The following is a 12,072-nucleotide window of genomic DNA, read 5'->3' as shown; positions in this document are numbered from 1 at the left end:
CAACATAGTCATGCCAACTGCAAGTCCATATTATGAGCGAATTGGTCGAACAGCAACGACAAAAAGATTGTTGGTCAACTTATGAGCTAGAAAAGAAACAAGTACAAGGGTTGTTGAATTCAGTTGACAAAATCACAGAATTAGTATCACAATTGACATATGGATATCAAATTAGAATTGTAACACCCCCCAAAACATGCTATATAAAAAGCCTAACACATGCAGATATCACAACAAAACACTAGCACAGCGGAAGATAAAAGGTAGCTGGACAAACGAAAATCTAAAACATGGGGTGTTATGCCACGTTTATCAACAACGATAAACGCTACGGCCAAATCTGCATGGTATACAACTATCCCAAACTCACTAGTCTAAAACTAAATCGGCTCACAGGCCATAAGACAAACGAAAGGAGCTACACTATCGGGTACTAGACATCGCGCTCGTCTAGACATCACCTGAAAGAACACAAATAAACATGGGACGACGCCCGGTCAGCGAATAATGCTAGTAACCCACCAATACATGTGAAATATCATACATAGGTAAGATATAAGTTGTAAAACCATTTTCAAAACGGAATACATATATATAAGTGTAAAACGAAGAGTCAAAGCCAACATAAGACTCAACACTCTCAACAAACAACACGGGAACACATCCCAAGACCACAAGAACAACACGACTCACAAAAGAGTCAAGGCATGATCTATCATCACTCAATAGATCAAAACCCGACAAGTACAACGCAAAAGAATAAGACTTACACAACCGGCAACACATGCCTTTGTGACTACATACGTCACAAGAGAAGAACTCATCACAATGGATACAATAGCCCTCGTGACATCACCCATCACGAGTTGGTATGCGTGCCTTATGCCCGGTTCCAACCTTATGGCTACCCCCAACCTTGTTTCTTCTTTCCAACCATTACCTCCAGGACCCCTGTACTTCTTAGTCTAACCTTTTCCCTCCGAGACCGTCGTCCCCCACCAACGAGACCACCAATTTCATAGTACACGAGGGTACCGATCACACACAGGGCAACACATGCCTCCCGAGAAATACGTGAACCCATCACTCAGGTCACAAACTCCATAATCGCATCACGGCCACCACGAAGACCGCTGACGTACCTTGGTGATTAAGGCCCCATAAATCGAAATCGTGCAATCCAGGTACAGCCACACACGCATCACACCTCAACAGGAATCAATCAACGGATCACAACGAAGATATGAAACCATACTCAATCAAGGAATGGATCACAGTCCAACAACAACAACGATGAATAACAAAAGTTATCATCCACCAATAGGAAGGTACAAACAACACACACGCTAGCATTTAAACACCGAACTAGCATGCTTATCAAACGGGTAAACCAAAGATAGTTCCGAAGAACACACAAGACACATCACGGTTCAACGAAACACAATGTTGAACACTTAGCACGATTCAAGACACCAAAACCTACATGGAATCCTACCATATAGTTCTAGACATACGAAACATCAAGAAGACACTCAAATAGTTCCACAAAAGAACAACGGGAAGTCAAAAGACCAAATACCGAGTCAAAAGAATCACGGGGAACAAATCCCATCACAACACCGAAGTGTTCCCCGCGGGTAGACCCACGGGTAGGCCCCTACCCGTGGTTCCGCCCGCGGGTACACTACCCACGAGGCCAATGTACCTGCGGGTGGGCGGCGAGTAGGGCTCTGCCCGTCGTTTCGCCCGCGGGTACATCCATGTGTCCAAAATAATCCCTTCGGAGATTTTCAACTCCAAGCTCAAATTCAAGTCCAAAACATGCCAAATCTCACCCAATACAACAAAATGACTTGAATCATAGGAAATGCCAAGCAATGGCACAAAAGAACCCTAAACACAAGCTCTAGATATGCATTTTCTCAAGATAAATGCATAAACACTCACATTTCATATCAAAACACATGTAGAATCTAAGAAATCATCATATAGGTAAGCAAAATAGATTTTGTAGAGCATGGATTACCTCTTGTAGACTAAAAGACTTCACTTTACACCTCAACAAGCTTCTCACAAGGCTCACTTTCCAAACCCACTTCAAGAACAAACCAAAAGATCATAAAGATCCTACTTTTAAGAAAAGACTTCTAAGATGGAACCAAAAACACAAGATAGACTTAGATCTTACCCTCCTAGATGCCCAAATAGGTGAAAGGTTGAATCTTGGAAGCAACTCTTGAAGTCTTGGCAAGGGATCAACTTAACTTGGAGGAAAAGCTACTCACCATTCTAGAGAGAAGGTAGAGCTAAATTTTAGAAAGTGTAAGGGGTAGAATGAAGATGTCTACTAGGTTAGGTTACAATACCAACACTAGGTGAAAGGTCAAGAATGCCCTTACTAACATTAGAAAGTGTAAGGAACAAGGGAACTCCCTTCAAAGGTCAAGGTACAACTTGACTTTGTAGTTGACTAGTCAAATACTAATCCTCAAGTATTAAATTTCAGGATTTTGAGAAATAATTCCTCAATCGAAATAGGATTAATTACTCAATTAATTCATGAATTGTTATTATAACCATGCCTTCAAAAAAAAAAAAAAAAACCTATTATAATCATTAGATCTAATCAAATCCAGTAAGGATTATACCACACACGTTCATAGCTAAATACTAATTCTTATAGGAAAACAAATCTATATATATTCGGAATTTGATGTGTTTGGCAGCATATTTTTATACATCAATTGCAAAACTTTCCATTAATAATCCAGTTATTATTATTTTTTTGGGTCAATAAGCTTATATTGGTTTTAATTAGATTTTTGAGTTGAAAAAAAAAACTAAAAAGTTTTAATATTGAGAAATTAATAAATTTTAGTCTCAAATCATCTATGTAATCAATTTCAAAATAGAATTATTTTCCTAATACTAATATGAGCGGGAGAAGAATTCTAATATACATATATATGGCCCTCTCTCTTCCGAATTCCGATCCCTCTAGCTACCGCCTCTTTCAAAAGAAAGAAATTCAAATCTCTATAACGGACCCTCATCTATCTTGATCTCTTATTCTTATCTTTGTTCAACAACAGAACACGCACTCTCTCTTAGGTAATTGGTTCCTTAATTTCTATGGATTCTTCAATGCCAACACCGGTAACCTCAGACGACTCTTCGTCGTCGTATTCATCTGTGGCGGCGGCGACTCTCCCCACTCTTCTTCCTAATCATCCTATCAACATCTCGGAACTGGAGTGGAGCTACCACGACTTCATTGGGTTTGGGGGCTTTTGCGATGTGTACAAGGCCTTCCACCCGCCGAGTGGCAACAACTATGCTTTGAAGTTGCAGCTCACTGTAACGCTTGGAGATGACGTGGTCCGCCAACATTTCAATCGCGAGATCGAGCTACTTCCAAACCTTGACCACCCCAACATCATCAAATTCTTTGGCTACATGATAGATGACGAGGACGATTTCCGTACCCAACTGCTCCTTGAGTATATGGACCTCGGCTCCCTTGAACTGAAACACTTCCCAAACGAAGCCTATCTCTCTGCCGTGGCCAAACAGATTCTTTCAGGTCTTAATTACCTCCACACTCGCGGAATTGTTCATCTTGATATCAAGCCTGCCAATCTCCTCCTCAACTCTCAAGGCCGGGTAAAGATAGCTGATTTCGGAACTTGGAAAATCCTCAACTACAAATCTATGGAAACCTGCAAACTCTCCCCCGGAACGGCGGAATACATGAGCCCTGAGAGGATCCACGACCTCCTCTTGAAACAGGGGCTGCCTGAAGCGCATGCATATGCAGGGGATATATGGAGCCTTGGGTTGAGCATCTGGGAGTTATACGTGGGGAAGTATCCATTAGGTGACCACTTAAAAGGAAATTTGGCAGCTGTCAAGAGCGCTATTTCTGAGTGGGAGTTGATGCCTCTAGTGATGCTGATGCCGGACACGACTTCGCTAGAGTTGAGAAATTTCATTGCCCGTTGCTTGGAGATACATCCTGAGAATAGGTTGAGGGCCGGGGATCTGTTGGGCCACCCCTTCATTTCCAAGTACCAAACCAACCAGCCTCTCATCTGAAATCATGCATTTATCTTATCTTGGCATTGGCCCACTAGCTTAGTTGCTACCTTCACTTGTTCAGTTGTTCTTCATACTTCACTGCCAAGATGATTACACACTTAATTAGTTCAAATACACTACTTATAAACTATTCTTATCTTTGAGTTTTTTCACACTTGAATTCCTGTCTGAATCTAAGTCATCACCAGATTTTCATTTTCCAGGAAAGAACACTTTCATGATTTCCCTAACTTCCATTTGTTATTATTGGAACCAGTGAATCACGTATGGAGATTCCTAATTGGTTTAACAACAAAAATAAAGTCAGAAAACATCAATACGAGAATTTAAGTGTTTTTCTTATTCAACTGCTAAAAGAAACCAACAAATTGTCCAGCAGATTAAAATATTACAAAAGATTATAATTTGGAATTCATCAAATTCCCTGTTAGTTTTGACCTATGTCCATGTAGGCATATATTACACGATGAGCAAGAAATACTTCTTGGAAGCGCCTATATTGTTAATCTTAAATTATGAAATCATATTTAAACTAGAATTTATAAATTATAAGTATCCAATAAAGTTTTACATCAAGACGAGCAATGAATAAACATCAATAAATAAATATTATGTGCTTTTACATAAGTGCTCAAATTGCAATTCAGTTACTTATTGTGTGCTTTACATAATTGCTCAATTAGAATCCAGTTACTTTAGTATGCTCCCAATTTTGAAAATGAAAAGTGAGAGAATAACTGCATGCAACAGTATGCAATACTTAAAAGCAACCTGGCCTTTCTGGGTTAAAATTGCTCTGGCGGAGACTCATTTTTGCCTCAATAGATTTCTTGAATTCCTCAAGGCGGGCAACAGTTTCCTGAAACATCACAAATTCGCAAACAGTCTTTATAACTTAATATTATCATTAAACAGTTGGTGGAATCAGTTTCAAATGCCATATCTTAGAACAAAAGTGGCATGGCATTATACCTCATCTTCATGTTTCTCTTGGTGTCCACCTCCAACATGGCCTTCATCCTCTGCATTTTCCATCCTTATACTAGCAGCAATTGTCTATCAAAGAAACAAATCAAACCTAAATATTAGAATGCATCTCTTTACACAGCTTGCTTAGTATCTCATAACAACAACAACAACAACAACAACAACTACAAGAAAAAAATCTCAGACACTAACTTCAGCATACACACAAACACTTATTGCAGATCAAGAAAGAGAAATGAAATGCAATTACTTCTAAGGTTTTCATTCCGAACAAATACAGAGTACATTTCCATAAAAACGTGGAGTAAAAATAATCTCGAAACAAATTAGGGAATTCCACACGCATCAATTCGAGACAATAGCCAAGAAAACATGAAAAATGAGTATGAAAATGAAATGTTATGTGAGTCTGTAACAAAACCTATTGCTACTTGGGATTTCGTGTGGAATATTAGAGCAAGAAAGTCGAAATTTGAACAGAAGAAGATCATAAATTGCAATTATTATTATGAGCCTACCGAGCAGGCTCTAGAGCTTTACCTTTTCACCTAGTCGGAGAGTTCTGAGCTCAGAGCTTACAAATCATGGAGAATGGGAAAGAGAGTGTGTTCGTTTAATTGTTTCTGTAGAATAAAATCCCGCGATGGAGAACCAAATCGGATGAATCGCTAGTCATCATCGGGTTTTATTGCTCAAAAGGTTGTTTTGTAACATATGAGAAGACTATGACTTGAGGTTAGGCTTAATTGGGCTAATGAACCAATTAAGAATTGACACTTAGAAGTGCAAGGTATAATCATTATACCTTCCACCATGGCGCACAGTGCACTGTGCGTCCCACGCTTCCTAAAACGATGTCGTTTTGGAAGGGCGGTAGGAAGTTGATATGATTATGTATATTTGTTTATACAATTATGTATATTTTTTTTTATACAATTATGTACATCCGAATCAGAAAATTTTTGTGTATTATGTTAAGAGTTGATGTGTATTATGTTAAAAGTTTATGTTTATTATGTATTATGTTAGATTATGTGTATTATCTTTTAAAAAATAGTATGTGTATTTTGTTATATAATTATGTACATTCATGTATACAATTATGTGTATTCTAGTATAACATTATGTACATTTTTTAACATGAGATTTTTTTTAAGGAAAATGACTCTACATACTTTTAGCCTGCATTGAATCCCTCTCCGGCCATAGTACACGTACGACGGGTGAATTCGTCGGTTGGGAAGGTTTTTTGAATGGGATAAAAAAGTATGACCTTTTTTTTTGGGATACAAACATAGGACATGCGTCGCGTGCTTTACACTCCAATCAATATTTGCATTACCCGAACGACCGTCTGTTTCATGCAATTTGTGACTATATGTCACATGAGTGGGGACATCTTGAAGGCCATGAAATTGTCTACAAAACCTATATGGGTAATGATACTCAACAATGTAAAAGAAAATTAGAGGCACCCGGGCTGTCCAAAACTCTTGCCCTGCTTTGCAATAATGGGGCAAGCTATTCAAGATTGGTACTGCTAATTCTACGCAAGCAATATAAAATAAACCCGAGACCAATTAAAGCAAGTAAAAGACTTTATTGATCACGGTAAAGGCCCTAAGTACAATCTACTTGGTTGCTTTGAGTACCGACTGACTGCGGTCGGGATTCTCTAGTAACAACCTATCGATCGTCCAAAAGTCCCCTACACTGTAGCTACTGTGGGTATTTATAGCCGCTGTGCCTGGAGACACGACTCCGGTCGTTCGGCATGTTCTCCACGTAGCCACCACGTGTCATCCTCCCAAGTGCCCTGCCTGTCGTCGTAGAGAGCCGCCACGTGTCCTGTACCAGCTCTCTCGCCAAAGGGCTACCGCTCGGTGGTCGACACTACCGCTCGGGCAACTCCCGGTCGGACCCCGACCGGGTTCTTCACACGAAGCCCGACCTGTTATCTGAAAAGACAAAGAAGAAAGAACGAAGGCAGCTTGATCGGGGTAAAGCTTATGTTGGTCGGGATATCTCCTACCAAAAGCCCCCCAGCCCGGGTCTTTTTGACCGTCCGGGAAAAATGGGACGGGATGACGAAGCCCTAACGTCGGCCATCCAACTGACCGGCCAGCTGTCATTCCTTCCCCGCCACGTGTCGGCCACTGCCGGCCTTGGCGACCGTAACGGTCGCCTCGGAGTCAGTGCGGGTCGCGTCACGCAAGTGGACCTGTTTTCCCGCCTAAACGCTCCCCTATAAATAGGCCCTTGAGGCCTTCATTTGAACTTTCCTCAATCCACTGAAGCAATCGGTACCCTCAGAGAGTCCCGAGCGGCAGTTCAACGATCCGATCGAGCAAAGCGAACTTCAGATTTCCTTCCAAGTATCATCAATCGGTAAGCTCCTAGCCCCTTATCTTTTCCCTCATTCTTAACTTGGCGTAGAAGTAGGATAGAACTAACTTCGAGCTAACTTCCCGAACCCTGTACTAACCCCGACCGGCCTTTAGGTAGAACCATATGTCGGACTCGGATAGCCAAAACGTTTCGGTCGCGGACTGCGACCACGGCTTCGAGCAAATTAGCGACGAAGAGGTGGAGATCATGCCTGATTCTCCTGAAATCGTTCGACGACCGGGCAAGGCTCCCGAGCGAGCCCCCGAGCAGCAGGGATCCTCGAGCTCAAGCGAATCTTCGGGATCGGGCTCGAGCAGCTCGGGAAACTCAGGCCGCGAGAGTGGGGTCGCAAGAGAGACACCTACCAGGGTGATAGGGGATCACCCGGGAACCGTTCCCCAAGGAGACGAGCCTTCGGGTAGGAATGATCCGGTCGAGGAAGAGGTGAGCGAACCGGGGACCAGCAAGGATGACGGGTTCGTATATTTGAACAGCGAGAGCGTCGCCCAACAGATGAGCGAACTGACGCACGGGGAAGCCGCACGGATCGCAGAAAGACTAGGCGGTCGAGTGGAGTTCGACACTAGTCGGCGGCTCGAAAACATTATCGACCGCCACCGGGGCAAATGGATCGGGATGCACTACGACTCCCTAATGGCCCCGGTCGTCTTCCCGTTCACGGGCATCTTGACCGCTTTCCTGGGTTACTACCAGGTCATGCCAGCCCAAATCTGCCCGAACTCGCATCGCATCATAGCGTGCTTCCCGCAGATTTGTGCTCGGCACGGGGTACACTGCACGATGGAGCTCTTCAACCACATCTATCAGGTGAAGGTCCTCTCGGGCAGCTACGGAGGGGGATTCTTGATGGTGCAGTCCCGAGAGGGAAAATGCTCGATTTCAGGCTTGCCCGGGAACAACAAAGGGTGGAAGAAGAGGATTTTCTCGGTCAAGTATGACCCTTGGATCCTCCCGACCAAGAGAGTTTGGAGTACCCGCTTTAGGAAGCAAGTTACGCCGGTCGAGACTCCGGCTCTTCGGGAAGCTGAAGCCCGGATCTCAAGCGAGATCCACGAATACAAGATCTTCCAATCGGCAGAGAAACTGGCCGCCGCCCGGTTACCCGACCCGGTATACGGCCTGAAGGAGAAATACAAGCCCGTGCCGATGGGCTTGGTGGTAGCAGGTCCTCCTGCTCGGGGTAAACGGAAGAAGACATGTCTATCCTTAACTAACTCCCCCGCTCACAACTCCCCGAACAACAAACTTACTCCCGACTTAACATAGTTGCTTCTTTTTTGCAGATATGGCGCCAAAACGCTTTAATAGCGGAGCTCCGAAATCTCCTCCCCGAACAAAGATAACCTTGGGGAAGAAGAAGACGACTGCCGGGTCTTCGGGAGGGGATTCCATCCCGGTCGCCCGACCCTTGTGCCCCATCCCGATCATCACCGATGAGGGCGGGGTCCTGGAAGGTTCGGACACCCTGGTCACCCGCGTGACCAGCAGGCCAAAAGGCCAAGTGACGGAGAGACCGGCGGAGGACGCAGCCGGGAGCAAGAGGCAGAGGACCGAGAAGAGCCCGACCCCGGCGGTCGGGTCGGTCATGGCTGATGCCTCCGTGCTATCTCAGATCGGCAATCTGACGCCGGTCGAGATAGACTTGACCAAGCTGAGCCCGACCCAACTGGCAGAGCGGCTCGGCCGCGAGCTGGCCGAGGTAAGAATTTTCCCTCCTTCATTTTATACGAAGGATCTTCGACCAGACTAACATGCTTATCTTTGCAGGCATCACGGGTCGGGGCGGCCCTTCACGGCCAGGCGTTATTGGCCACGGAGGCCATACGGCTAAAGAAGGTCGCCGACCGGCGATTCAAAGAGCTGGAGGAGCTATCTGCCGAGCTGAAGAAAGCCGAGGAGGCCCTAAAGAAAGCTCGGACCGAGCGGAGCGCCTTGTCGAAGGCGCTACAAAAAGAGAAGGAAGCTCGGGAAGAAGCGGTCAGACGAAGCACGGACCCGACTGCCGCAATCGAGCACTTCTTCCGGGAGGTCGAGCCTGGGATGGCTTTCATTCGGCAGATGCGGAAGAACGCGGTCGCGGATGAGCTTTTCTGGTCCTTCAGTCACTGGGCTTACAATAGCGGCCAAAGGGACATGAGGGAACGAACTGAGGCTAACATGAGGGAGGCCCTTGAAGGCGATGACCTCGAGCTGGTTCTGACCACCCTCTCGACCGAAGTCCCCGACCCCGGGCTAGACCCCTACGATCCGGAGATCGAGATCGTTGGCCCGAGTGGGGCTGCTGTTGAGAAGCCTTCCGACCCGACCGCTGCCGAAGCCGCAAAGAAGTGAAGGCCACCGGTTTCTTTCCTTTTTTTGTAAACGCTTACCCGGGAGCCCGGTCCCGAGTTGTACCGAGCACCTTTTAATTAATGACAACTTCTCTTTTGATCCAATTATCTTTCGTTTTATGTTTTCGTTTTATATTTTCATTCCCAACCATGCGCACTCCAATCGTAGACTCTCGACCTCATCGTAAACTCCCGACCTCACGGCCATCTGGCCCGGTCTCGCAATACTCGACCCCGTTGACGCCCAACCTTAAGGCCTTATAGCCCGGTCGTGCGTCTGAGGTCCCGTCGTGAAACTGGCCAACCCGATCTCCAGGCCTTGACGAAATTTTTGAAAAATAGGTAAGCCTCCACGGTCAGGATATATCCGAGCGACGGGCTTACAGATACTTCCTTCATCCCAGCCCCCACACTATTGTGCGCTCGAGGCACGAGTGGGTGCGATAGTGAAAGAAGTTGGACGGATCGGGGAATTGTGCTGAGAGCTCCTGGCTTCCCCGATTAGTGGCGTGACTCAAATGTCCGCCGATGTGGAGCGCATTTGACCGGTCGATAGATTCGCCCGGTCGATGTAACTTGGAAGATGAATTGATCTGCGTGCACTAAAGGTAAAGAACATAACCGACCGGGCCGCCGCATGCAAGCGGTCGAGCAATCACCGATCGTATATACATTAAACCTTCCCGCTCGCAGGCGGTTAAATAAATATTTACAATCATAAAATTTAATTACAAATGACGACCGGGACTAACTCGCAGGTCGAGCCCCCACTTCGTCTAGAGATTACAAAAAATAGGCTAATGCCTAAACATAACGAGGTGCTCGGAATTCCAAGTCCCTCAATTACCCGACCGGTTGTCGTCTCCAGTCGGTATGTACCCGGCCGTATGATCGCGCTGATGATATACGGCCCTTCCCAGTTCTGAGCTAGCTTTCCGCCCTCCAAAGGTTGACTGGCCTCCCTTCGTCGTAGAACGTAATCTCCCACTTGAAAGTAACGAGGGCTGACCCGAACATCTTTCGAACTCTTGACCCGCTTCTGGTACTCGGCCATACGCCGAGCAGCTAGCTCTCTTTTTTCCTCGACCCCATCGAGATCCACGACCATCGCATGTTCGTTTTCCTCCGCATTGTACGTTCTCTCTCGATCGGTCGGGATCCAAGCCTCGATTGGGAGCCGGGCTTCTGCTCCATAAACCAGGGCGAAAGGGGTCTCCAAAGTAGCTTCCCTCGGGGTCGTCCGATAAGTCCACAAGACATACGGCAACTCATCGGCCCAACTACGACCGGCCGAGTGTAACTTCTTTTCTAGACCTTCCAAAATCGTCCGGTTAGCGTTCTCCACTTGTCCGTTTCCCTGCGGGTAAGCCACCGACGACCGAACGTGAGTCGTCCCGATCGTGGCCAAAAAGTTTTGAAAATATTGGCTTACGAATTGGCGGCCGTTGTCGCTTATGAGATGCACGGGCACACCAAAGCGGGAAATCACATTGCGCCAAAGAAAACGAGCACATTGCTGAGAAGTGATCGTGGCTAAGGGCTCGGCTTCTATCCACTTGGAGAAGTAATCGATGGCGACAATTACGAACTTTCTCCGACCGGAGAGTTGAGGGAAAGGGCCCAAGATGTCTACCCCCCACCTAGCGAAGGGAATTGCAGTCGTGACTGGCTGATAGAAGGTTGCCGGCCGTCCAGGCATCCGGGCAAACAGTTGGCACGTCTCACATTCCCGAGCTAACTTTTCACAGTCTAGCTGGAGGGACGGCCAATAGTACCCGATCAGCATGATACGACGGGCTAATGATCGGCCTCCTTGGTGTGAAGAACAAATTCCCGAGTGCAACTCCTTCATGACTAAATCTGCCTCAAATGCGGTCAAGCAACGTATGAGGGGGCCTCCATACGATCGCCTGTAAAGACGACCATCCAAAACTTGGAACCTCGGGGCCCTAAGCTTGGCCTTCCGAGCACGCTGGGGATCGTCGGGGAGTCGACCGTGCTCGAGGAATTCCTTTAGATCGGTGATCCAATTATCTTCTACCGGCTGGATTGGATTGACCGGTAAGCGATGGATGCTGTGTCTCGGGATCACCAAAATCCGAGCTATCTTCGACATGTGCTCTGGGGCGTCTTGAGCCAATTTAGACAAGATATCTGCATCAGCGTTATCCAATCGGGGTATATGCCGGACGGTATACCCCCGGAACTGAGCAAGCTTCTCTAGGGCTAGGTCTCGGTATAACTGTAG

The 12,072-nt window shown here is 46.0% G+C and overlaps 1 protein-coding gene and 1 long non-coding RNA gene across 2 annotated transcripts; one reads left to right on the top strand and one right to left on the bottom strand.

Annotated features, from left to right (window-relative positions):
• Positions 1-3,132: 3,132 nt before the first annotated feature.
• On the top strand, positions 3,133-4,095 carry LOC109154429 (mitogen-activated protein kinase kinase 5-like). Its single transcript, XM_019302223.1, has one exon. It carries the CDS (start codon positions 3,133-3,135, stop codon positions 4,093-4,095), a length of 963 nt encoding a protein of 320 aa, XP_019157768.1.
• Positions 4,096-4,784: 689 nt separating this feature from the next.
• LOC109154467 lies at positions 4,785-5,767 on the bottom strand. Its single transcript, XR_002049699.1, has 3 exons — positions 5,626-5,767; positions 5,071-5,154; positions 4,785-4,957 (listed from the first exon to the last, which is right to left on the bottom strand). It is a non-coding gene; the product is annotated as an uncharacterized LOC109154467 (long non-coding RNA).
• Positions 5,768-12,072: the final 6,305 nt, after the last annotated feature.

This window comes from Ipomoea nil, unplaced genomic scaffold (assembly GCF_001879475.1).
Source record: "Ipomoea nil cultivar Tokyo-kokei standard unplaced genomic scaffold, Asagao_1.1 scaffold2647, whole genome shotgun sequence".
Taxonomy (NCBI): domain Eukaryota; kingdom Viridiplantae; phylum Streptophyta; class Magnoliopsida; order Solanales; family Convolvulaceae; genus Ipomoea; species Ipomoea nil.
Note: the sequence above shows the minus strand (reverse complement) of the source record. Positions and strands in the feature narration are given on the sequence as shown.

Excerpts from the sequence above, each read along its gene's own strand:
- LOC109154429 (XM_019302223.1), top strand. The coding sequence starts at position 3,133 with ATGGATTCTTCAATGCCAACACCGGTAACCTCAGACGACTCTTCGTCG.